General features: G+C 41.1%; 1 protein-coding gene and 1 non-coding gene across 2 annotated transcripts; one reads left to right on the top strand and one right to left on the bottom strand.

Moving 5' to 3' along the window:
- Positions 1 to 665: 665 nt before the first annotated feature.
- LOC131016682 (uncharacterized) lies at positions 666 to 1,900 on the bottom strand. The gene is made up of 2 exons (XM_057945390.1): positions 1,622 to 1,900; positions 666 to 1,442 (listed from the first exon to the last, which is right to left on the bottom strand). Exons 1-2 carry the CDS (start codon positions 1,678 to 1,680, stop codon positions 821 to 823), a joined length of 681 nt encoding a protein of 226 aa, XP_057801373.1. The 5' UTR covers positions 1,681 to 1,900; the 3' UTR covers positions 666 to 820.
- A 10,074-nt stretch (positions 1,901 to 11,974) lies between these two features.
- On the top strand, positions 11,975 to 12,059 carry TRNAM-CAU (transfer RNA methionine (anticodon CAU)). Its single transcript is given in 2 exon segments — positions 11,975 to 12,012; positions 12,024 to 12,059. It is a non-coding gene; the product is annotated as a tRNA-Met (tRNA).
- Positions 12,060 to 27,982: the final 15,923 nt, after the last annotated feature.

Below are 27,982 nucleotides of genomic sequence, written 5' to 3'. Positions count from 1 at the left end.
GCTATCGCCGGATGTCACTGGCGGTAGTGATTAGCGGCGGCCGCATGCCGCCGGTAAATTAAATAAATATTATTAAATTAATTAATAATAAATATAAAATAATATATATTTAAATTAGCGACGGCCCAACCGCCGCTAATTTTCCCGTCGGTAATGCGCCGGTAATAGGCGAAAGGTGGGTCGCCGTTTTTGCCGCCGCCGTCGCTATTTAGGCGTTTTTTTGTAGTGATCATCAAGGAGCAATTCGTCGTCTTCATTTGAAAGGTTAAGGCCAGCCATCTTGTCTTCCATAATCAGGAAGGCAAAAACACCACAAAAGAAAACCAAGGATGAAAACAAAACTAGGGTTCTCAGCAGAGGAGAAAATCGGAGGTTCTCAACAGAGGAGTAAATAATGTTAAATAGCGTTAAACACGAATTGCCCTTTCATTAATTGGTAGACCAATTATCCTCCAATTAATTCCTAGGCTGACTCTGAATCTCATTCGGAAACGCTTGGTATAATCATAACTCTCCTTGGAGCTAGAATACTAATAAAATTTCTACTACCTTGTGCTGGGAGAAACTATATATCCATCATCTCGGATCTATCTCAATAACCAATATTTCAAGTTCTCTGGCTAACCAAATTCTTAACTCAGCTTAATATAACCTCGATGCCATCATTAACACTAATTATATATCAGATTATTATTATTAAGATAATATCATTAAAAAAAGGCGGGTGTTACACTTTTGGTGGAAGGGAGTATCAATTTAATTAATACAATTAAAACTAAATATTACTACTAATGAAACGAACTGAAGCTGTTGTAATCGACTAGCTCTGCTGATTTTGCTGAAGAACAGGAGCAGTAGCTGCTGGGGGTTGGTTTTGCACAAAGAAAGCAGCACGAGCAGCAGTGATGACATAAACCAGCAGCCCCGACCCCACAAATACCAGCAGCGTCACCACCGCGTATACTGGCTTCCCGCCGCACGACAGCGACCCCAATTTCACCCTTATGAAATCCACGATCGACATCGTCAAGAACGTGCAGCCCGCGACCGATCCGACGGCGGAGGCGAAGAGGCAGTATTTGAGGTGGTCGACGTTGATGTCGGCTCGGTGAGGATCGGTGGGGTCCATGCTATTGCGCAGGTTGATCTGAAGCTTTAAGCTCTGAGCCACGAGGGATGAGAAGAGGAAGAAGCTGAACGACACCACTTCGAACACGATCAGCCGCCTCACCGTCTCCGAGCTGGTGGTGCACGCTGCGCTCGACACCGTGGTGGCGTTTTCCGGTACGGTCATGGAAAACCCGATGAACATCGCCATCGTGAAGAGGGAGTTCGCGTTCACTATGCCGTCTATGGCCGTCACGTGGATGCTCGTGTTCTTCCCATTGTCGGCCGCCGCGGCGGCGGCGGCGGCGGCGCTTTCGTTATCTTGCAATTCCAATCTGATCGTATATACATAGTGTTTAGGTTTATGTTACTAATGTGCATTCCAATCTGATCGTATATACATAGTGTTTAGGTTTATGTTACTAATGTGCATAGTGATTTATATTTATGATATCCGAAAATATATATGCATAGCCATATATTATGTAGAGCGAGACGAATTATAATTACGTACCCGGCTAAAGATGGATCAGCGGAGACGTGGACGATGGTGAGACGCCTTTTGTTCATCATTTTGCTTGTTTCTTGATCGATCAAAAAATATCAAGTATGTAATCAAAATTTATAAATTTTTGCTCTACTTTGAAGTATGTAGAGAAGGTTTGGTTTTAGTACTGGATAAACATGTCACTTTCCTTGATGTAGATACATAATATACTATTGCTTCTTGAAAATTCATCATTTAGGATTATTGACCAAGTCTTATAAGCTTTTTAAATAAGAGTTAGACTTCGAATTTCTGTTTTTGGCAATCTACTGTTTGAGTTAAACAAAGTAGGCATGACTAATGGGGTATTGTCTTTTGTAAATATTTAAAAAAAAAATCATTTTCTGATTTTGCACTCGAACTTTAAAATTTATCTGTAAATATGATACGAACTTTATAATCTTTTTGATTTTGCACATAATTTTAAAATACCCTCAAATCATTGTTGACATAGCAATCAGATTAATTGACGTGGCATGATCAACGGTGCAATCAAACGACATAATTTCACACTTTTCTAAAGCGTCGTTGCTTTTGTTCCAACATTTTTTTATTTTTTTATTTAGGGAATTTTAGCGTCAATTAGGACATTTTAGAGTGTTTATAATTGATATATTTTAATTTTTATGGTTATTATTAACTTTCACTTAAGTAAAATGATTATTTTAATATTTGCCTCTTTAATAAAATTGTATCGTTTCTGCCATGTGCGCACATTAAGCTGAGTAAGATTCACATCACATTTTGTTTCGCCAAAAAATTCTGTCATGTGTAAAATCAGAAAGAATACAAAGTAAGTTCATATATTTATAGACAAATTTTAAAGTTCGAGTACAAAATCAAAAAATGAAAAAAAAATTAGAGTATTTACATGCCAATACCCCATGACTAAACTATGATCTTATTTAGAGCAAACATGGTCCTACATTTTAAATTGTACTAGTTCCTCTTAGGGATGGCAATCGGGTACGACGGGTACGGATAGTGACTATCCATACCCATACCCACGAACTAAATGAATAGTGGTTTTTAACCACGAAACTATCCATGGATATCAACTGGTATCCAAACCCACCATCAGCGGATACCCGCTACCTGTTGGGTATCCGCAAACCCGCTATCCGTCGGGTATCTTCCACCCGTTATTCGTCGGATACCAACCACCCACTATCCATCGGGTACCCGCCTTAGGTTTAGATTTTGTTTGGGCCTTTTTTTAGAAATGACATGTTGGCTCATATCTCAAATTTATATTCAAAGCCCATATTTTTAGAATTTTTTTGTGAGTATTTGACGGGTATTACACGGGTAATTGGTGGGTATTTTTACGGATATTTTTCGCGGGTAAACGAGTTTCGCAGGTATGGATAGTAAGTATCCAAACCCGTACCTACGAAATTAAGGAAATTAAGGAATCCCACAATTTAGAAAATGTGATAATAGTAGTGGGTTTATGTAACAATATATTTTAAATAGGGCTAATTGCCTGTAAATTCCTAACGTTTCCACCGAATTGGTTTTTGCACCTTTTTTTATTTTTCTTCTTTTAAATACCTAACCTTTCCTTTTTGTCTGGTTTTTGTCCGATGACCGGTTTTTTTTCACGCTGGCGCCGGAATTGATTATGTGGCAGCCGGAATTAACACTGTGGCAGCCGGAAATTGACACCTAGGCTTATTATTGACATGTGAAAAAAAAATAATAAAAAAAAACAAAAAAAAACACACACATCATCATCTTCCCCAATCTCCCCCACCCCCAAACCCTAATCTCCCTTCCCCCACCCACCGCTGCCACCCTCAGCCGTCGGCGACGGCGACGGCGCCCGCCGCCCCCTTCCCCCTCCCCTTCCCCCACCCACCGCCGCCACCCTCAGCCGTCGTGCCCCTCCCTCTCCCCACCTCGCTGCCTCCCTCCCCTTCCCCACCTCGGCGCCCATCCTCCTCCCCACCTCGACAGCGCGGCGGACGAGCTCCAGGGCTCGGCGGCGACGTCAGCCAAAATACAATCTCAAATTTCTTTTCAGACATCCCCAAGAATCAACTACACACCAAGAACACACGCAGAAAGAAAGTGCAGCGAAATTAAAGAACGCGGCGGTGCGCGAAATTAAAGAACGCGGCGGCGGCGGCGACGATTTAACAGATATTCTAGGGCTTTTCTCCCCGCGGCGGCGATTTAACAGAAGTCGTCGAATCCACCGGAAATTTCAGGGCAGCGGCGCGGCGATTTAACAAATAGAAACTAGGGGTCTTCTCCCTGCAACTGGCGCCGCTGTCAGCCACGGCCGCCGCCTCGCCATCCCTTCTCTCCTCGCCTCTGCTCTCTCTCTCCCAACGCACACACACAGACGGCCGCCTCTGATGCCCCTCGTCCCTCGCCCTCAAACTTCATTTTCCCGCGTCAATAGTCAACAGACCACCATCGTCGTTTGATTTCCGGAGGAGAGGTGGCGGTGCCGGCGTCTGGTGGCGTGTGGTGGCGGCAGCGGGTGGGAGGGAGAGGGGAGGAAGGGGGAAGAAGATGGTGTCACGATGGGGATTTTGTTTTGTTTTTTTTTTTGTTTTTTTTTTTGTTTTTTTTATTCCACATGTCAATAATAAGCCTAAGTGTCAATTTCCGGTTGCCACAGTGTTAATTCCGGCTGCCACATAATCAATTCCGGCGCCGGCGTGAAAAAAAACCGGTCATCGGACAAAAACCAGACAAAAATGAAAGGTTAGGTATTTAAAAGAAGAAAAATAAAAAAAGGTGCAAAAATCAATTCCGTGGAAACGTTAGGAATTTACAGGCAATTAGCCCTTTTAAATATGTGAAAATTTATGGACGGAGGGATTATTTCGTTCCATATTTCAAAGTAATTAAGTAACATCTAGATCAATTCTGAAAAAAAGTCTTCCTTTTTTACCTAACTTTAATAAAGTAGTAGTCTTCTTATATAATATTATACATTTAGGGTGTACTTTTTTTTATAAAAAAAATGGTGAAAACATATAATTTTATTATTATTTTTCACCATTTTTTTACTATTTTCATATGTTCATTAAGGTGGATTAATTTTTTCATAGGCGGAATGGATAAAAAAAATCCAAACAACTCATTTTCCCTTCTTTTCACTCTAATTCATAATAATATTATCATGAGATATTGATGTGATAATATTTTCTCATCTAATATATGGAAAAAGATGGAAAATTTTATCAAACCATATTTTTTTATCTCATATTTTCTAGAGAGGAAAACATGGAAAAATACTATCACACTAAAGTTACACGAATATTTTTTCATGTTGCCAAGAAAAATTATCCACTATACATAACATGTGAAAAGGGTGTGGTTCGAGTAAGATTTTTTCGTTATAAATGAGAATAATGAATAAATCAATATAACCCACGAATAGTTGTATCCAGTTAATATGGCAAAAATTTGGCCCTCTCTAAGATGCGAACACGGATAAAAACTCATATTCATGCGTTATATTGATTTATTCATAGAAATTATTGATTTATTCGTGTGTATTCACACACATTCTCAATTCTCACAACATTTAGCATTTTCAATGTAACTTTATATAGGAAATGGTTCCAATGAATTAATCCCTTATATATGATGAGATCTTAGATTGATTTGTATTGATTTAATGTATTCTATGACTGATATTTATTTGGAGGAAAAAGCTTGTACTTGGGTTTGAATTCTGAAGGAAGCGAAAATTTATACTAATTTTTTGAATATTGTTATTCAACACTATAAATGTTTTATTCATCACTATATATCGACTTATTCATTAGTCTCACTTCTAAAAAAAATAGCAATTTCGTTAGTAAAATAACACACCCTATAAGGATTGATTGGTGTAATTAAATTAACGCATTCTAACATATAGAGCTTAAGTTCTTAAACCGGTCGCCAACAGACGAACTCACAAATATTGAAGCCCCCCCCCCCCCCCCCCCCCCCCCCCCCCCCCCCCCCCCGTTTCTCTATTTAATATCGAAAAGGACTTATAGCTGAATGTTCGAAATTATTCGAAACTTTTAATTATTTTAAGTGCTTCAGTCAAACTTTCCTTTTGAGACTGGTATTTTTATATATTAGTCTAGATCTGAAGTTTTCTGAAGGAGCATGTTGCAATTAAGAAATGATTAAATGGGTAGTCAAAAGTTACATTCTTTATACATATTACCCGTGCATATCTAAATGAATTTTTTGAGCTTTCGTGTACATAAATATGATGGAGAGATTATTTTGATACTGCAATTTCACGTTTCCATTAGATATATAACAAAGATAATGATGTGGACATGAGCGGAGTAGGTATGTTTAATTTAATAAACTAAATTCTGTAAGAAATTCCATGTTTACGAATTAATGTTTAAGATAAGTCAAGTCTGACGCTGCAAGTAATTAAAAAATATTATTAAATTCCTTAATTAACTAAATTTGGTATTGAAATCTTGTGTCTGTTAGACTATTATAATCATGTTTATTTTTCAGAAGGAATTGACTGGTTGGGATAATCTCATCATTAACCAATAATGGCTGGGATAATGAAGTGATGCGTGAGTCTTATTAATTGAAGGATTAGCGAATTGTTTTTTAATACCTTGATGTTTGTAAACGAAATATTATCATAGTATCAATAATTCAGCTTCAATTGGTTCTCAAAAAAAAATAATTCAGCTTCAATTATTAATTTCATGTATTATTAGACGAATGGTTTGAATTTTTTTATAATAAACTAGTAAAAAGATTGATTCACATCATTGAAAGTTATGCTCGAGTCTTATTAATTGAACAAATAGCGAATTATTTTTTTAATACCATGTGGTTGGGGTTGTAAAAGAAATATTATATCATAGTATCAATAATATTTAATGAGTTTTCAATTATATATTTCATGTATTATTAGATAAATGGTATGAAATAAATTTATATCATTGAAATAAAATATTCACATATATCATCACACAAAATAATGTATTAATCTCTTATTAATTGAACGAGTAGCGGATTAAATTTTTTAATACCATGAGGTTGAGGTTGTAAAAGAGATATTATATAACAGTATCAATAATTTAATGAGCTTTCAATTTAATAATTTCATATATTTATAGACGAATGGTTTGAATTTTTTTTAGGGTTGGTCTCCTGTGCGGTTGACCGCACCCCGTGCGGTACGTGGGTTACTTTTAATAAGTAGTATAAGATATACATTTGTTCGTATAATATATATACTTATGTAATAGTACACAAGTTCTCATAAGTAAAAGTAACAATTATCGTCAATAAATGTAATAATTTAGAAATATAACATTTCATATAATAATAATTACTCGACCAAATAGTTAAAAATAAAGGCAATAATGAGTGAAAATAACTAAAAGTAAAAGTTTATCAATAAAAGTAAACATTATTGTGAAGAAATGTAAACTTTCAAACCGTCCGCATCGTATGCGGTTGACTGCATCCAATAATTTACCTTTTTTATAATATAATAATTTCATATATTGTTAGATGCATAGTTTGAATTTTCGTTTTATAATATACTCCTTCCATCCATCATAGCGTTGATTTCATTAGTGAGGTGGTTTTACGTGATTTATCAGTTCATAGGCATGTGCGTCAAAGGATGAGCTCGGCTTTTGGTTTAGCGGCATGGTTTTCTTCTGGATCATGGGTGCGGTTGGGATCAGCTTCGGTTGGTCTCATTGTGGGACGTCGCTGGTCACCTTACTTGTGGCTATTGTTTTGCTTTGCTTTTCTACGAACACCTGGCGTGTTTTTTTGGTAGCATGGTAGCTGGGAATCTCTACTAGTGGCAGTCTACTTCCTTCGTGGTGGCCTTCGGCGTGTGTTGGGGTAGTCTCGCCAGCTGTGGTTTGGAGATTGTTTTCTCCCGACCCATGGTTGCTTTTGGGGTCGGTTCTGGTTGTCTTTTTTGCGGGCTGTTGCTTAATTTTCCTGCTCTTCCTTTGCTTTTCTACAAACACCTAGAAGGCTATGCTGGGTGGCGTGGGTGTGGGGTTTGTTGGTGTCGCGATTTCTAGGCGCAGCTGGTGGGCTACCTTTGTGACTGTCTTTGTTGGGAAATAAAAGAAATATCCTTTCCTTAGTTTTGATGATCCCAAAAACCCTTAGATTTACTTTCTAGACTAGAATTCTTTTGAACTCAAATGTTATAGTTCATTTTTTTTTAAATTAGTCTGAAGAGGCAAAGACTGAAGATCGAAGGACTTAAAGACCAATGATCGAAGGACTGAAGGATCAAAGACTGAAGACCTAATTTACTGAAGACTCAAATCCAACTGAAGTAAAGGCTGAATTAAATGAATGACCCGTGCTGAAGTACAAGTGTTGGGGAAACACTTATGTACACTTTACCAGTCAAAGCATTTACTGAAACTGAAGTTAAGTCTCAGAAGGAAACCTCGGACTGATAGTGCAAATATGGATAGATGGTGGAGTTTAAGTATATCTCACTCAGTTCTAACTAATGCCACGTGGAAAGTAAGGTGCTGACTTTCAGTACAAGCCACATTTAATGCAAAAGGTGAAGCATTTAATACAGAGATATGGCGAATCGTCCTTCATCATGCAGAGTTTCCGTTTCCGTGTTACTTTATTCTGTAACACCATCTTCTGTGAAAGAAAAGACTATACCTCTTTCGGCTTAAGGAGATTAGAAGACTGAGCACCTGAGCAAGATTTCAAATATGAGTCTAACGACAGAAAATATAGAAGGACCTCCTCCAATAGATCTATTCTCCAGACGCTGCCTATAAATTGATCTCAAGGTTCAACCTCATTCTTCACCGATTCAAACGCATACGTTCAAGCTCTGCCAAAATCTAGACTTAGCATTCACTTTGCAAAAAGCTTGAATCGAAGAAGAAAATAACCATCGTTGTAATTATCAGTCTACCTGATATACCTACATTCTCTTAGTGTGTCTAGGCAAATATTCTTACTATCCTTAGCTTAGAAATCGATTACTTGAGAGCCTATTCTCAGTAATCTTAGTTGGAGATTCGAACCCTTTTCTAAAAAAGTGAAAAGAGAGTTTGAGAGAGAGTTCGAGACAGTGTCTGGACTCTAGGTTGTTTAGCACCCGCAAGCTAGACAGTTTGTTGTCTTAGCATTTGATAGCTAAGAAGGAGAAGTCCAACCTAGTGTGTTGGCACTGAAACGAGTGTTTCAGTCGCAAGGTTTGTTGTGCACCCTCAAGCACAAGCTAGGTTTGTTGTGCACCCGTAAGCACGAGTAAAATCGATTGTCAGTGTGATCTACTGACCATGGACGTAGAAAAGTATTTTCCGAACCACGTAAAATTCTCTGTGTTCTTTATTGCTCTTTGTATTTTCTTTCATTACTTGTGCACAAACACTGTTCATACTAAAACTGATAAGATTAAGGAGAAACCCTAAAACTGATAATTTGATTAACTAAAGGCTATTTCTTAAAATCGTTCTCGCTCCAAGTGTTATCAGTCTAACTGACAAATCTTAGGATATTCAGTAAGATTTCTAACACTTCTCTGATCTTGAAAGATTGATAAGACTGACCCTATGTCTGAATTTCAGTTTATTGACCAGTTTCATAAACTAAAGTTATCCAAACGATTCATCATCGGTATCAGTCTTAACCCTCTTATAAACTGATCCCACTTTTCTCTGATCACCTCACTTCAGTTTACTTACATCAGTATCAGTCCAGACACTGACTTCAGTTTTCGAAAGTATAAAAATAGCCTACTGGTGTTGTTTTCCCCCCCATACACCAGTTCAGAGACCCTCCGGGACCCAACAATTGGTATCGGAGCAGGTTGTTCGCAAGAACAGTCTGTTTAATCTGGTTCTACTGAACTAGATCATTTTCAAAAGTTTTAAGTTTTCTACGTGCTACGTGCGTCTTATATTTCTTTATATATACCGCTACCAAGGAAACTAACTTTAGCAGGTATGCATCTCTACCGGTGTTCTCCTTAGACAACTACGAGATATGGAAGTTCAGAATCAAAAGCTTTCTCACCTCCCAATATTGTAGGACGTGGGAAGTGATCACAAACGGTGCAATCGTCATCACAGATAAAATTCTGAGGACTCCCACAGAAGAAGGGAAAGACCCCTATTATGAATATAGGATCAAAGTGAAGGACGAATACACCTCAGAAGAAAGGAAACAAGACGAGCTAGACAACCTCGCGAAGAACATCATCTCAGGCATCGTTCTAGACAAATACGTGATGAAAATCATAAAGTGCTCAACCGCCAATGAGATGTGGAACATTCTCGAAAGGATGTGCGCAGGTTCAGAGGAGATTAAGGAGAACAAGCTGTCGATCGCATGCCAAAAGTTTGACAGCTTCCAGATGCTGAAGAACGAATCAATAGAAGAAATGGAGTTCAGATTCAACTAAATACTGAACGAAGTCCAAGCTATCTCAAAAGACAAGTACAATCAATGATAGATCAACCTGAAGATTGTTCAAAATCTACCTCCTGGAGACTAGCAGATGTATGCGATTGCTCAACAAACGGCCGCATGCCCATACCGCACGGTAGTCCAGCGATTCCTGCTTCGTCGCGTGCGTACCACACATGTCGCCGCATGTCCTCCGACACTTGTTCTCCCTCGTCCGATGTCCGATTTGAGCTCCGTTTGCGCCTACGGACTCATCTCTTCTAGTACTTCTCTCCAATATCATCAAAATCAGCTCAATTCAAGTCCAAAACCTGTAAAAATAGCACAAACACAGACGAGTAGTCTATTCTACAAAAATATGCAATTTAAACAATAGACAACTCAACAACTCAATAAGAAACGCCCAAAACACTAAAGAATAACGTGATATAGGAGTGGAAAAAACATGTAAGACAAACCCCCCAAACTTAAACCATTGTCCGTCCTCGGACAAAACAAAGATGAACCAAGAATGAATCAACAAGAGCGAAGAGAAAAGTGGATAACATTGTGGTTCAGATTTGTCAACGAAAATACCAACATGCATTTGTATCTCCTATCATCAAGATATTACACTCATGACAAACTTTAAATTATGGTCTCAATGACTTGCAATCCTCACCAAAAAGATAAAGAATTTAAGAACTCTCAACTCTCAAGTGTGTAAATCAACATGGACGTGTATACGCTCAGTTCAAGCAAAACTAGTACTCATCCATAAGCTTGTCAATAGTCTCACCTCTCCACCACGTACGCTACATGCATTCGTGAGTGCGACGTCTACAAAATCAAGTGAACATCTTCGTTAACTGATTGTTTACCCTTTTATAACAGAATTGTTCAGCGAGGAACACATGTTTTCTGTGATAAGCTTACAGCCGTGGAGTGTAGCCATGTGACTCAGCTATAATGTGGATGGCTTGTTGGCTCTCTTATGCCTCATTATGCTGCCCAGTTATCCCCAACACCGCCGCATGCAGGATGCCAAGTGAAGATGATGATGATTTTGATTAAATATATAGAAGCATTTCTACTTATGGAATAACTATGCGGATTGCTGGTATTTGTACTTTACTCCACGTCAAATTTGATTAGCATACTTTTGTATGTTTATTTCACAACATTATTTTTTTCAATAAAACTAAAAATATTAATTATATCTTTATATTTTGTTTTTAAAACAAACAAACAATACAAAATTAGCTATCAATGATAAGAGTAAATAATAAATCATTTGTTTGTTAATATGAAAAAAATAATATTATAAACATAAATATATGTATAGATATGATATAAAAAAATATTTAACTCAATGAGAGTGGCTAAAAGCCTAAAACCATGGAGGTTGGACCGAATGATTTTGCCCTCGCCGTTTAAATAGTGATTCTTGATTTGGTACGGCAGTAAGCAAATCAATTGGTTCCTAAATTATTTGGAGTCAAATCAATTGCTATAAATGGAAGTGAAAATGATATCGTGAACAGATCAAAATAATAAAAGTGGAAATAATATCGTGGACGGAGGAAGTATTATTTTGAATGATATAATTTATTTACAAAAAAAAATTAATATTTTAAATATAATTTTAGAAAATTCGTATAAGTTCGTGAGCCTAAAATTATTTGATAAATAAAATTTGACATTCGATTAAACATTAAATTAACAAATTAAACTTGAATGTAACGCTATTGGATTAGACTCGATCACACTTTATTCCCACTTTGGATGCGAAATTTGGTGGCCAAAATTGTTTACGTTCGAGTTGAAGAAACAAAAAAGAGAAATACAATGCATATAGGAATGACAATTCCATTCTACCAATAGCCAATCCTTTAACGACCTGAAATCAAATATCAAGGGGTGGTGGCGCAGTTGGCTAGCGCGTAGGTCTCATAGCTTCTGAGTTATCCTGAGGTCGAGAGTTCGAGCCTCTCTCACCCCATATTTGATTTTTCTTGTTTTTTATTTTTATTTTTTGCTTTTTCTATTTTTTTTTTAATTATTTTGTGTTTGTTTTTATTTAGTCTATTTTGGTTTTTATTCCCATATTTGCTTTTTTTATTTTTGCTTTATCTATTTTTTTTTTCTATTATTTTGAATATTTTGTGTTTAATTTTAGCTTTTATTCCCATATTTGCCTTTTCTATTCCCATATTTGCTTTTTCTATTTTTTTTATTTTTGCTTTTTCTATTTTTTTTCTATTATTTTGAATATTTTGTGTTTGTTAATTTAGTCTATTTTGGTTTTAAATTTATTCGCTTTTCTATTTTTTCTAATATTTTGTGTTTGTTTTTATTTAGTCTATTTTGATTTTTATTTTAATCGCTTTTTCTACTTTTTTCTGGTATTTTGTGTTTGTTTTTATTTAGTCTATTTCGCCTTTTCTATTTTTTCTGCTATTTTTTGTTTGTTTTTATTTTTTCTATTTTGGTTTTTATTTTGCGGAAATTGTCAGACAAAGCATTTAATAAAATCAATTTATTTTTTCTAATATTTTGTGTTTGTTTTTGTTTAGTCTATTCTGGTTTTTATTCTGCAGAAATTGACAGACAGAGAGTTAATAAGATAAATTTATTTTTTTTTCTAATATTTTGTATTTATTTTTATTTACTCTATTTTGGTTTTTATTTTGCGAAAATTGACACAAAGCATTTATAAAATAAATTTAAAAAGTTCATATTTGACCAAAACTCCTCTAGGACATTATCCTTGATGTTGGGAAATAGAATAAATATCCTATCTCAGTTTCGATGATCTCAAAAACCCTTAGTTTTCTTTTCCCAGACTAGCCTTTTTATTTGAACTCAACTGTTTTAGTTCAATCTTTTAGCTAGACTGAAAGTTACAGGTAACTGAAGTTTCTCCTGGTCGAAGACCGAAGAAATTGAAAACTGAAGACTTAGAATATCAAAGTCCGACTGAAGATAGAACAACTAAAGGAAGATACTGGTGATCCGAAGGACATCGTGAACTAGAGACGTTCAGTTAAATAGGAAGACAATTTAACTGAAGACAACGACTGTTCAAGCGAAGGACAAAAGCTCTAACTGATTCTTCAGTTAAACTTTGTAAACAACAGAGCTTCTGTCACGCCCCAATTCCCGAAGGAAGGCACGAATGCCGAAACGTGACTAGGGGTTGGATTTAAGAAGCGGGAAAGAAGGGGGTAATAATAATAATAATAATAATAATAATAATAATAATAATAATAATAATAATAATAATAATAATAATAATAATAATAATACATAGATAACTTATTTAAGTAGCAATATTTTTAATTTAAAGTCGGAAAGTTTGGCTCAGCACGCTGGTGGTTTAGAACCAGTCTACAAATACGTGCGGCTAAACAATCGGATATTTAATTACAATTCTAATAAAGCGGTAAATGATGGGGTAACCGAGTCTAGCTCGCCAAAAGGAGTTGACCGACCAGCTCACTCATGAAATTGGCATAGCACAACATGATCATGAGGGCTTTGGTCAAGCGTCCAAGAGGGGCCGACTACATGCACTCTACATCGAGCGGTAAATAATAAATAATTTGCGTACAAATAAATAATAATACCAAACATTAATTCTATATATATATAATCTTTATAATTTTTACATACTCAAAATGTATAATAGACTCTTTATTATAATAGTTATTTCAAAATATTGCAGCCACCCCTCCACAGCTGCTTCCATCTCCACCAACTTATTGACCTGAAAAGATTAAAAGAATTTTGGGCTGAGTACTAGTGTACCCAGTGGGTTATGCATTTTTGAAATAATCATTTCCATATGATAGTCCATGCATGTACGTGAATTATAGAAGGTTTTAAAAATAAATATTTAACTTCTATAATCACAAAATATTTTTATTCATTCGCGCGCGCCATACCGTAGCACCACTGTTACCCTTATCCTTTCATTCGTAGTCCCTGGGCGACCCCTGGGAAGTAATCATTCATTCATTCATTAACTAGATGGGACCCCGGGACGAACCCACGTCAGCTACACCATCTAGCCGGATTAAGGGCGAACCCAAAATCCTCCTTTCGTCTATAAGGCTCGTGGGGATCAATCCACTGCCTTAAGACAGTGCGCACAACTTTTAATAGGTGTGTGAGACCCATTAAAAGTCACAATTGTTAACATAAGAGCATTAAACAGTGGAAAAACGTGAAAATATTTTATGGACATACCATATTTTATATAATAACATCAGAGCTTAATAACTCAAGTATATTTTGGAAAATAGAACCTACCTTTCAATGATGTAGTCAACTTGATATATAACGATTATCAAGAACTTAACCTTATTGTACCTCTAAAAGTAGGTCCATTTCTATTTCTTTTGATGATATTTGATGAGTTTATGTGCGTGGGTTTCTTTTAATTATGGAACCCTATTTATACTAGTCTAGTTATAGGCATGAAGAGTCATCAGTAGGTTCACCTTAGGTATGTAGGTTTGATTAGTTAGTTAAAATTCATCCACGTATCCTTCAAGTAATATTTAATGTACTATATGTTTGCATGGCTTAAAAATTATTACGTGCATGCATTTTGTCCCATGCATACATATTATATATATTTAACTCTTATGTTTTTAATAACTAGTATACACTAGTTTTCGTTTTTATATATATATATATGATAGCTAATCACTTAACTTAATTACAAAGCTATATGGTACTATTATATATAATGTAAATATTTATTAAGTAAAAGCTATTTAGTACAGCTATAGTATAGCTATATATACGTATATAATTAGCTTAAGATATATATATATATATATCTATACGCTATATATTATATATTTATAAGCAATTTTAAAAGAATATATTATTATATATCTAATATATATAAGTATATTTATTTCACAAATTCTAAATAAAATCATTTAGGTAAAATATATGTTTAAATTTAGGAAAAATAAATAATATGACAATATAATGCAGTTGAGCTAATGCTATGAAAATGCTTAAAGAAATGTAAATGCAAATTTTAAATATAATGAGAAATGAGTAACAACACATTTATTTTAAAATCTAATTTATTCTAGGCTTAAATAAATCCTAGATTTTTTTCAAATCTCACAAAATATACTAGAGAATAATCTAATATTATCTTATGGAAAATTGGGGTGTTACAGCTTCGACTTGAGTTTATCAGTCAACATTCCTCATTCGACTGAAACGCTGACACCCACATTAAATGCTCCTGCAACAACATTTAATGCAACTGATATGAAGATCGTCCTTTCCAGTACACCAACTTTCCTTGTTCTTGCTAAAATTCAGATGCACCCTGCTCCGAGGATAAAAATGATTCAAACCTTCAACCAATCAGGAGCTAAGAAGATTGAATCCTCAGTCCAAAGCACAGAATGTCTTACAACGGCTGAAATCCTGAAGACTATCTCTCCAACGGATATATTCGGGACTCCACCTATAAATAGAGCTTGAGGAACGCCTTCAATCTTCACCGATTCAAAGACTAACGCTGAAGCTCTGTCAAATTCTCAAGCCATAATTAACTTAGACAAAACTTTGAATCGAATAAGAGAGTACTTAAACGTTGTAAAATTAGTCTTACTGATTACCTAAACTCTCTTAGAAATCTAGGTGATTTATGCTTAATTGTTCTAATTTTAGGGGTTTGCATGTGCATATTTTAAGTTAAATCTTCTGGAAATTGGTGCGTTTTATGGTTTGTTTTATGCTTTGCAGGAGATTTAGGTTTTATAGATGGACGAGTGTAATTTTGGAGATTTTGGGCTAAGAATGACGTTTTTAGGATAGCTCTGTCGCCAGAGCTGAGCTATGAGCATAGCTCTCTGCGAGTTAGCTCTATCGCCAGAGCTGAGCTGCGAGTTAGCTCTGTCGCCAGAGCTGAGCTGCGAGCATAGCTCTGTCACAAGAGTTGAGCTGACTTGTAAAGTTAGAGCCGAAATTTTCAGAGCTGAACTTCCCTGTGCATAGCTAAAACCTGCAGAGCAGAGCTGAATTTGTCAGAGCTGACTTCCAGCTCTGTCATGCTGTTCTAGAGCTGACTTCCAGCTCTGACTACCTTTCCCGAGCTGATGCACCAGAGTTCGCCTTCCAGAGCAGAGTTACTCTCGCCAGAGCTAAATTTCCAGAGCTGACTTCCAGCTCTGTCATGACCACCAGAGCTGACTTCCAGCTCTGCCATGACCGTCAGAGCTGTCCAGCCCAGCTCTGCCATGACCTCCAGAGCTGACTTCTAGCTCTGCCATGACCGCCAGAGCTGACTTCCAGCTCTGCCATGATCGCCAAAGTAAATTTGACAGAGCAGAGCTAAGGATCGACAGAGTCAACTTATGCAGAGCTGACTTTTCAGCTCTGCACTTTTTCAGAGCTCGCTAATACAGAGCTGACTTTCAGCTCTGCACTTCTGGTGTTTTATGAAACCAACACCTAAACTACGAGGTGAAAAGCATAAACTATACCTAGTAAAGTTGATCGGAAAGAGCAAAAGTAACAATCGGAGAATGGAGCACGAGAGCAAAATATAACTGTTGTATTCAAAAGCGAATGATAGCGTGTTTACAATGTACGAGTGCGCGACCTATTTATAGAGTACAAGGAAGGGTAAAATGGTAAAATTGGTGTAGGCGCATGTATTTGGCGTGGTCGAAGGGTATATCCGGAATTTCATCTTTACGCGGGAAGTCTTCCGCGTTTCTGGCTATCCCTCTGATGGAGGTGATCTCTCTGACGTGGCTGACTTCTCTGATGTGGAAGACTTCTCTGATGTGGAGGACTTCTCTGATGTGGAGGACTTCTCTGGCGTGGCTGACTTCTCTGGTGTGGAAGACTTCTCTGATATGGAGGACTTCTCTGGCAAAAGCCATTTCTCTGGTGGATGAGTTGTCTCTGATGGATGAAATCCCTCTGGTAAGAATGATTCTTTTGACCAGTATGATTCTTCTGGTGAGGATGATTCCTCTGATTTGTATCATTTCTCTACTCTACACATATTACTGCTCATCAACCACTCCCCCCTCTGGTCTGGTTGAACCGGGTATTCTTCGTGTTCAACCATTGAAGTATTGTTAAAACTGGTGTTATGATGTGTTCCCTGATCCCTGCAAGTCCTGAAAACACGAGAATTTTAATACTATAAGAAAGCAAGGATAAAACCCTATAAATTATTCTCCAGTGTTTTTATTACTCCCACCCCCTGGTCTGGCTAGTTCACTCTGGATTAGTGCAACTAGTCAGAGGACTCGCCCGCGTGGGTGACGTCACCCGCATTAAATGCCTGTCCGAGCTACAATGCTTTTCCCGTACCCCGAGGTTATCTTTTAACCTTTGCGTCCTTTCGCCTCTCCGTAAGGGTTTTCAGCCGTCGATTTATTTCCGTATGCCACGCGTCGCTCATCCCGCGCATTGGTAGTTGCCCGCGTACATTTTTACTTAGTCGATTCGAACTCTCGTTTTTCACTATTCTTCTTCTCCAAGTTTTCCGCACTCCTTTATCTGTGTTTTCCGGCGATTCTCTCCCTGTTCCGGCGTATTTCCCGCGATCCCTCCGCTCCGGTTTTTACCGTCCATTTTTCTCTGCCCTAGGTAATTTGCGTATCCTTTTTCTTCCCCATTATTTGTGATCAGTGTAAGTAGTTTTGAGGTTTGTTGGTGCTCTGATTGAGCGTGTTAGAAACCCTAGGATTGATATTTCTGATAATGGCTTCCACTTCCGCTCCTCAACCCTCGCGTTCGCCCTCTCCTTCTTCCCGAACTTCTTCATCTTCTTCTCCCCAACTCCAGGATCTTGATAACCTCCCTTCCCCCTCTGCCTCTTATGACTCCCAGACTGTCCCCAGCTCTTCTCGGCCTAAGAAAAGGGGTAAGAAGACCCCCCAACCCCCAAAGCGTGTTCCTGAATCCCTCCTTGGCGTCGCGGCAGTTGAGAAATTGGAACGTAAATGTCGTCACCCTGAAGGTTTGAAATTCGAGGCCTTCTCTAAAGGTTCAACACCTCCCAAGAGCCTTCGCCACCCTAGGGTAATAGTCATCTGGCAAGCCCAAATAGATGCTGGCCTGAGGCTTCCTCCTCCTACCCTTCTGGTTGATGTCTGCAACCATTTTCGTATCCCTTTTTTTCAAGTCGCTCCCTCTGCCATCCGAAGATTATACGCCTTCCATATCCTTTGCCGAGCCCACGGTGTTAATGACACCGCCAAACTGTTCTGTCAGACCAAATCTCTTCGCATGCAAGGCAATCCTTTGTATAGCTTTGCGGGTCTTCGAAGATATCCCACTTCTTTCCTTTCCTCTCTAAATTCTTCTGATGGTGGCTTTTTGAGCTATTACTGTTATGTGCGCACCCTGTTCGGCACCTGGCGTGATTATCATGTTCGGGAACTAGAATGGCACAATCCTCGGACTAGTTATAGACCAGCCTCCTCAGAAGCTCCCTCTGCCTTTGACTTGGAGGTCATAGCCCGTCTGAATGCTATGAACAAAGCCCGGCCCTTAGACTGTAAATACGTTGCTGAGAATAATTCGGCTCTGGCCTACAATGGCCTGTTTCCCTTATATCCCCAGAAATCAATAGGTAAAGAATATGAATTAGAAAATACATTAACCTTTGTTACCCTGATTTTAAAGATGTAGAATTTTGATTTGCAGACATGTCTTGGAGAAAGAAGTGCGGGGACAATCTGCCCACTATTACTTCTCCTGTTCCCAGTGGAGAGCATGGCTCAGGGGATTCTGCTTCCCGAACTGCTCCCTCAGAACAACCAGCTGGGGCCGAGCTGGTCATCATTCCCCCGGTGATAGAGATCCCAGAGAGAAATGTGGAAGTTTCCCGCACCTTTGATGCCGAGGAGGTTGATGCGGGTAGCCTTGTTCGTAGGCGTGGCCGCCCCAGCACTGGTGATACATCTGGTGCCGGTGAAGGAGATGTCCAGATTGTGGACATTACCGATGAAGTTCCCTCGCCTGATTCGGTCCCTGGTGTCACCCTCTCCGAGCTTTCAAAAAAGAGGAAGAGAGGTTCTCTGATTTCCGTCGGTGAGAAGGAGAAACAAGAGAGCCTGAAGAAGGCCAGCAAGTCTCAGGAACCATCAAAGAAGTCTGCTGGTGGTTCGAAGGTCCTCTCGTCTGCAGTGGAGAAAGGTAAGGGGCCAGCGAAGAAGTCTGCTGGTGGTTCTAAGGTTTCCCCTTCTGCCGGGGGAAAGGGCAAGGGCAAAGCTGTGGTGCCCCCTGCTGATGAACCAGAGGATGTTGTTCCTGGGCCGATTTCGAGTTTGTCGGGGCAGGGGTTGATTGACGCCTTGATAGCTCGTGTCCACTCAAAGGACCAGGAGAAAGTGGAAAAGCTGACCCGGGGGGTTTTAGTTACTCAGCTATGCCAGTTGGCTCTTCAGGTACCCTGCTTTTTACACTTTTATTATAGAAAAGACGAAGTTACTAACCTCTTTATTGTTCTAACGGAATCCTTTTTGTTTTCTTGCAGGTGGAGGCTCGGATGTGGGGGGCTGTTAAGTGCATCCATGACTATGATATGTCAGAAAAAGAGAGGGAAAAGGAACAGGCGGATATTGCTAAGCGTGATGACGACGTGGCCGGGGTGGTGGAGCGTTTGAGTAAGGCTGAAGCGGAGATTGCTGAGCTGAAGGCTCAGTTGTCCCAAGCAGAGGTGGAGAAGTCCTCCCTGGTTTCTGAACTGACAAGGACGACCAAGGAGAGCCATGAGAACCTGGCCAGGTTCAAGGCGGGATATGAAGAAGCCTACAAGGAGACCCGGCGTGATTGGAAGAAGACGCTCGTGGAAGCGCAGAACCGTGCCTATATCTTGGGGGCACGAGATCAACGCCTGGAGTATTTCTTGTCTCCGCAGGGTCAACACTTTCTGGGGTTGATGCTGGAGGGCACCTTGGCGGCCTTCAAGCGGACTCAAGAGTACCTGGAGGACTTCGGACCCCTCTTTGCCTATGTGATACAGCAGTCCGCCTCCAAGGCGCTAGAGATGGCGGGGGCGACCTCGGAACAGCTCGCTACCCTGGATTTGCATGCTTTAATGGATAACCTCAATGATGAGGAAATAAATAAGCTGATGGGGATCCCTGCGAATTCTCCGAAGAAACCAGAATGGTGGTATCCAGTGCTGGAGAGGGTCATTCCCTATTTCGCCTTTGGGGTTGGGTCTGCTTCATTGCCTTCCGCTCCATTGTATACGCCTGCTTTCTCTGCTTCCCTGGCGGGCTTTGTGAACCGGCTACGAGATCCCACCAACAAAAGCACCCGAAGATTTTCTCAGTATGGCGTGGTGCCTCCTCTGCCCTCTGATCTGGCGGCCTCCGTCTCTGAAGATTCCGCTTCCTCCTCTTCTGCAATGGATCAGCTTCTTGCCCTGTATCGAGATGAGAAAACGTTTGTACAAGAAGCTGTGAAACTGCTGGACTTGGGGGTCCGTCTCCCCGAGGTGAAGGAAGCTGGCATGCTGCCCGTGTTTACAGAGGGAACCTCCGTTAGCCAGATCCCTGCCAGTGATGTTCCTCCTCCGGTTTCCTTTGCCTCTGCTCCTGCTTCCTCTACTCCCGCTGAAGATTCTTCTGCTCCTCCCTCTTGATGTCTCCTATCTCTTCCCTGATTTACAGGAAACTTTTGTAACTCTTAAATTTGTACAAACTTAGTACTTACTTCTCGTTCTTGGATGTACAGCTGTGCCTCCTTGGCATGTTTTTATGAAATTTCTTCCCTACTTGCGTTGCTTTTCTCCCTTTGTTCTTTGTGTTGTTTTGTTGCTCTTTCATGTTGGATTTATATTCCCGCATCTCCTCTGCTGGTTTGATTTGATTTTGATGACTCTTCTAGCGAGGGTTCTGATGACTCCTCTGGCGAGGATTCTGATGACTCCTCTGGCGAGGATCTTGATGACTCCTCTGGCGAGGATTTGGTTGACTTCTCTGCCAAAGATTTCGCCGCCTCCTCTTACGAGGATTTGGTTGATTTCTCTGCCAGAGATTTCGCCGCCTCCTCTTACAAGGATTTGGTTGATTTCTCTGCCAGAGATTTCGTGATTACTTTTCACTTAAACGCTCCTCTGCTGTTTCCCATCCAAGCACTCTTTTGCTGCTTCCCATCCAAGTTTGAGCACTCTGCGCGGAGCATGGGAGACCCGGGGGGTGCAACCAACTTTTGCGGCTTACGATTAAATAGTAACCCTCTGCGCGGAGCATGGAGGACCCGGGGGGTGCAACCAACTTTCGCGGCTTACGATTAGATAGTAACCCTCTGCGCGGAGCATGGAAGGCCCGGATGGCACAACCAACTTTCGCGGCTTACGATTAAATAGTAACCCTCTGCGCGGAGCATGGAGGACCCGGGGGGTGCAACCAACTTTCGCGGCTTACGATTAGATAGTAACCCTCTGCGCGGAGTATGGAAGGCCCGGATGGCACAACCAACTTTCGCGGCTTACGATTAAATAGTAACCCTCTGCACGGAGCATGGAAGGCCCGGATGGCACAACCAACTTTCGCGGCTTATGATTAAATAGTAACCCTCTGCGCGGAGCATGGAAGGCCCGGATGGCACAACCAACTTTCGCGGCTTACGATTAAATAGTAACCCTCTGCGCGGAGCATGGAAGGCCCGGATGGCACAACCAACTTTCGCGGCTTACGTTTAAAAAGTAACCCTCTGCGCGGAGCATGGAAGGCCCGGATGGCACAACCAACTTTCGCGGCTTACGATTAAATAGTAACCCCCTGCACGGAGCCTGGAAAACCCGGGGGGTGTGACCAACTTCCGTGGCTTACGGTTAAGTGCAACCTCTGCATGGAGCATGGAGGACCCAGGGGGGGTGCAACCAACTTTCGTGGCTTACGATTATGTGCAACCTCTGCGCGGAGCATGGAAGGCCCGGATGGCACGACCAACTTTCGCAGCTTACGATTAAGTAGTAACCCCCTGCACGGAGCATGGAAAACCCGGGGGGTGCGACCAACTTTAGTGGCTTACGGTTAAATGCAACCTCTGCACGGAGCATGGAGGACCCAGGGGGGGTGCAACCAACTTTCGTGGCTTACGATTATGTGCAACCTCTGCGCGGAGCATGGAAGGCCCGGATGGCACGACCAACTTTCGCGGCTTACGATTAAGTAGTGACCCCCTGCACGGAGCATGGAAAACCCGGGGGGTGCGACCAACTTTCGTGGCTTACGGTTAAGTGCAACCTCTGCACGGAGCATGGAGGACCCAGGGGGGTGCAACCAACTTTCGTGGCTTACGATTATGTGCAACCTCTGCGCGGAGCATGGAAGGCCCGGATGGCACGACCAACTTTCGCGGCTTACGATTAAGTAGTAACCCCCTGCACGGAGCATGGAAAACCCGGGGGGTGCGACCAACTTTCGTGGCTTACGGTTAAGTGCAACCTCTGCACGGAGCATGGAGGACCCAGGGGGGGTGCAACCAACTTTCGTGGCTTACGATTATGTGCAACCTCTGCGCGGAGCATGGAAGGCCCGAATGGCACGACCAACTTTCGCGGCTTACGATTAAGTAGTAACCCCCTGCACGGAGCATGGAAAACCCGGGGGGTGCGACCAACTTTCGTGGCTTACGGTTAAATGCAACCTCTGCACGGAGCATGGAGGACCCAGGGGGGGTGCAACCAACTTTCGTGGCTTACGATTATGTGCAACCTCTGCGCGGAGCATGGAAGGCCCGGATGGCACGACCAACTTTCCCACAGACGGCGCCAGTTGGTGTTTTATGAAACCAACACCTAAACTACGAGGTGAAAAGCATAAACTATATCTAGTAAAGTTGATCGAAAAGAGAAAAAGTAACAATCGGAGAATGGAGCACGGGAGCAAAATATAATTGTTGTATTCAAAAGCGAATGATAGCGTGTTTACAATGTACGAGTGCGCGACCTATTTATAGAGTCCAGGGAAGGGTAAAATGGTAAAATTGGTGTAGGCGCATGTATTTGGCGTGGTCGAAGGGTATATCCGGAATTTCATCTTTACGCGGGAAGTCTTCCGCGTTTCTGGCGATCCCTCTGATGGAGGTGATCTCTCTGACGTGGCTGACTTCTCTGATGTGGAAGACTTCTCTCATGTGGAGGACTTCTCTGATGTGGAGGACTTCTCTGGCGTGGCTGACTTCTCTGGTGTGGAAGACTTCTCTGATATGGAGGACTTCTCTGGCAAAAGCCATTTCTCTGGTGGATGAGTTGTCTCTGATGGATGAAATCCCTCTGGTAAGAATGATTCTTTTGACCAGTATGATTCTTCTGGTGAGGATGATTCCTCTGATTTGTATCCTTTCTCTAGTCTACACATATTACTCCTCATCAACTTCCCTTTTTAGAACTGAACGTGCAGAGTAGCTAATTTCTCGCCAGAGTTGAAGATAACTTGCAGAGCACGATTTTGTTGGAGTTACCTTTGAAGGCACAATTCTATTTTTGTAAGAGTCCAGCTTTACAAGGCAAGTTTGAGGATAATTAGGGTTTGAATTGAAGTCTATAAATAGGGCAACGTGTTTTACTTGTAAGAATGAATCCTTCCGTGCCCTAATCTTTAGTTTCCAGCGCTAGGCAGCCAAAGTTTAGGTTTTTACGTGCTTTCTTAGTCTTAGTTTCAATTAATGTTCTTAGTTAGTTTAGTATAGTTCTTTTAATTCATGTTTTAGATTAGTTTTCCGTTTAGAGTTGTAATTACGTGACAGATTACTTCTCGAGATGGTTTTACGGTATTTATTTAATCAAGTTTATTTATTTGTTTTTAGTTGCTTTCTTTAAATTCTGCAATTTAAATTCTGCCTTTTTAATTATGCAATTTAGTTTATGCATTTTTTTTATGTTTTCCTTTAAATTATGCAATTTAGTTTCATGCGTAGATTAGAAGCTTTTAAATTACAAGTATTTAAATTCCTAGTTAGTATTTAAATTCCAAGTTCCTTTACTTTAATCGCGTTTAAATCTTGCCTAGGGTTTTATAGTTTTTCGCCTAGATAATTTTAAGATTAAAGTTTTAGTTAAGTTTAATTTCACGTTAATTTATTTTCCATGTTTTAGTTTAATAATCCTTAGTTTACAGTTTTCGTGTGACATAATTAATTGCCCTTTAAGATCTTCCTTGAGAGATGACACTGGATCAACTTAACATCACTAGGATGTCCTTGTTCTATTGCAAGTCAAACTAGAGGTGTTCTAGGTTGAGTCAAATTTTGGCGCCGTTGCCGGGGAAGGTTTTAGGCGTTTTAGTTGTGTCGCTTTTCTTTATGCTTTTACTTGCTTTATTTAATTTTCAGTTTTTTCTCATTTTTGTTATTTTTATTTTTATTTTCTCTCCCGCCGGTGCGTTTGATCCGTTTGTTAGTGTTGTGCATAGTTCAGCCCTGCCGAGTCCAGCGCTGACGAGTCCAGAGCTGGAAAGTCCAGCGCTGACAAATCCAGAGCAGACCATAGAAACGAAAGAGGAAAAGCCTACAGAGCTGCCAACGAGCTCTGTCTCTGACCATACAGAATAGTCCGTACAGGAGGAGGGAGCCGAGTCAAGCGCTGACAACAAGGAAGAACAAAAGTTAGCCCTGCACGCCAAAGAAGAGATGGCGCAAAACATTATGGAGTACATGGGAGATTTCAACCGTCCCGTCCTAGGGGACACTAACACCTCGGCGATTGTGCTCCCCACCGCAGTCAGAAATTACAACCTAAAGCCGAATGACTCAAGTCTGCTACCTCTGTTCCACGGGATGCCGAGTGAGGATGCCCTGCAATTCATTCACGATTTTTGCACGCAAGTGCAAACCATCCCATTGCTGAGTCTCACGGAGGACCAATTAAAGCTCAAGTGCTTCCCTTATGCACTTAAAGATCGGGCGAGGACGTGGATGCTAACTCTGCCGCCCAACTCCATCACCACTTGGGGAGAAGCTTGTGAAAAGTTCATGCTCAAGTACTATCCCAGCCACAAGATACAAGAGCTCAGAGCGCAAATCATGGAATTCACCCAAGGATCGGACGAGCCTTTACATGAAGCTTGGGAAAGATTTTAAGAAATCCTCCACCAATGCCCACAACATCAGCTGACCAACGTGATGATAATGCAATACTTCTACGATGGGTTAGTGCAAACATCCCAATTCATGGTGGACAGCACTGCAGGAGGTAACATAGCTCGGAAGACTGCAACAGAGCTGAAGGAGATATTCAAGACCTTAGCCGAGAGCTCCCAGCATAAATCAGTCCGTGGAAAGAGAGTTGAGGCCAGCGCTGTGATGAACCAGTATGAGCTGCAAAAGCAATTAGCGTCAATCATGAGAGAAGTACAGCAGCTCAAGATGAGCCATACGGAAGCTGCACCTATCCTTGCGCAGAGCATAGATTATAATCAAGGCAAGCAGAACTTCAATGGCGGATGGAGAGGTCAGCAGCAAGGGAATTTTCAGCCTGCTCAACAATTTCAGAATGCTCCACAGTTTCAAAAGCAGAGACAGTCTTTAGAGGAGACGATGCAATCGTTTATGGAGCTAAGCAAGCAAAACATGGAGATGACCAAGCAGCATTTGGAATCTCAGTCCGCAACCATAAAAAGACTTGAGACCACCGTGGGGCAACTGTCGGGCACTCTGAACCAGCTACAGCAGCAGCAGAACCAGCTACATCAGGCTCTGGCCATTACTGTGCTGCCAGAGCAGAATACACCGCCAGCGCTGTCCAGGATGCCAGCTCTGCCAAGTTCAGCGTTGCCAAATCCAGTCCTACCGAATTCAGCCCTGCCATATCTAGCCATGGCAAGTTCAGCGTTGCCATTTCCAGCCCTGCCGAATTCAGCCCTGCCAAGTGCAGCTATGCCTAATTCAGCTATGCAGAATTCAGCCCTGCAGAACTCAGCACTGAAGAATCCAGGTATGCAGCATTCAGCCCTACAAAATTCAGCTATGCAGCTACGCAGAGCGCTCGAGATGAGAAGAGCGCCAGAGTTGATAAGGCGGCCAGAGCAGACACTTCACAAAACCACTACGCCATATCAACCTCCGATCCAACGTCCCAGCCCACCTCTGCCACCAACGATTATTGATCCAACCCAACCCTTACCGAAGCAAGCAGATCCAGGCAGTTTCATTCTTAGTTTTGGTTTGGGAAGAGCTGGAGAGTTCTCGAGTATGTTAGACTTGGGTGTGGCAGTCAATTTAATGCCGTTTGTTGTATTTCAAAAATTGGGCAGGAACGAAGAAGAGCTTAAATGTACAAACATGAGACCTCAGCTAACTGACGGTGCAATCACCAAACCCCTTGGACTTTTGGAGGATATCGAAGTCACAGTGAGAGGAATCAAGGTGCTGGCAGACTTTGTGGTGCTCAATGAAGGAAAATGCATTGCAGGAGAGAACGGCCATCTTGTGCTTCTTGGCCGGCCATTTTTGGTTACTACCCAGACTCGCATTGACGTGAGTTCTGGAACTTTGAGCATGGCCGGGTCAGGTAGATCGGTAACGTTCTCCGTTTTTCATAAGAAGCCTGTTATTTCTAACTCTTCTATGCATATCTGTTCTCTTGTTGAGATTACTGACCATTAGGAAGAAGAAAATTTTTTTAGAGCTAACTATTTTTTCCCAGCTCTGCTGAGCTCAGCGCTGCCCAGCTCAGCCCTGCTAGCCCTGTCGAGCTCAGCGCTGTTCAGCCCAGCTCTGCCGAGCTCAGCGCTGCCCAGCTCATCCCTGCTAGCCCTGCCGAGCTCAGCGCTGTTCAGCCCAGCTCTGCCGAGCTCAGTGCTGCCTAGCTCAGCGCTGTTCAGCCCAGCTCTGCCGAGATCAGTGCTGCCCGTTCAGCCAGCTCTGACGATTCCAGCTCTGACGTTGAATGACAGAGCAGAAAGTCTTCCACCAGAGCTGACTACTCCAGCTCTGCCGCTGGAGGACAGAGCAGAAATTCTTCAACCAGCTCTGAACAACACGTACTTGAATTATGCTGAGGAGAAACTGATGTGCACCAGCCCAGAAGAGGACAAAATTATACAAAATTTTCTTGTTAATTTGCAGGATGAGGAAGCCATTGAAGATCAATTTTTGGCCAAGCTTCCAATCGACGTTAATGTCGTTCATGAGGTGCCAACTACCGTGAAAGAGGATGCAACCATTGAGGAAGAACGGGCTGATGTGCTGCCATGCAAGGATGATACCGTGTTAATAGTGCAGAGTGCACCACCTTTGGAAGAGAAGAAAGAGGAGAGATCTCGACATAGCTCTTGGTTCGAGAGAGTGATGAATGCGATGAGCTCTGCTTGCTCATTAAGAGGACCCGCAGCTGAACTGGAGGATGATATGCTTTCACGAGGACTAATTCAGCTGACGTTTCATAGCGATTTTGGTTAAGGGATCCTCTACGTCGGGCTGGCGACTTTAAAACTAGCGCTTGGTAGGAGGCAACCCACCGTTGGTTTAGTTTTTGTTTTTGTTTGTCTTGTTGTTTTGTTTTTTCCATTTTTGTTTCGTTCCTAGTCTTTGGTTGCTTGTGCGGATACTTTGATTTTTGGGTGTTAATGACTTTGTTTTCAGCACTGCAATTTTTGCTCTGACCTTGCTTCCAGCGCTGCCGTTTCTACTCTGCAGAAATCCGGAAACCTCACTTTTCGCCGCCTCTCATGATGCTGCAGCTTTTCAATGCCGATAATCAGGGATGTTTTCTAACTCTTTTTCTTTTGTGCCCTTAGGACATGGCATGCTTTAAGTGTGGGGGGGTATATTTTTATGAATTTGTGTAAGAGAACATGGTTTTCGATGTGAATTTCGGGTTTGTGAATGAATGGTGGTTATTCTTATTTTACTTTTGATATATGTTTCTTGTTTGTGCAAAGATTTATGAGTTTTGTTGCAACA

The sequence above is a fragment of the Salvia miltiorrhiza genome, chromosome 1 (assembly GCF_028751815.1).
Source record: "Salvia miltiorrhiza cultivar Shanhuang (shh) chromosome 1, IMPLAD_Smil_shh, whole genome shotgun sequence".
NCBI classification, from domain to species: Eukaryota; Viridiplantae; Streptophyta; class Magnoliopsida; order Lamiales; family Lamiaceae; genus Salvia; species Salvia miltiorrhiza.
This window is presented reverse-complemented; position numbering and strand designations above follow the sequence as displayed.

Excerpts from the sequence above, each read along its gene's own strand:
- LOC131016682 (XM_057945390.1), bottom strand. The coding sequence starts at position 1,680 with ATGATGAACAAAAGGCGTCTCACCATCGTCCACGTCTCCGCTGATCCA. Across the intron at positions 1,443-1,621 it reads GCTGATCCATCTTTAGCCGG|ATTGGAATTGCAAGATAACG; the intron begins GTACGTAATTAT and ends ATATACGATCAG.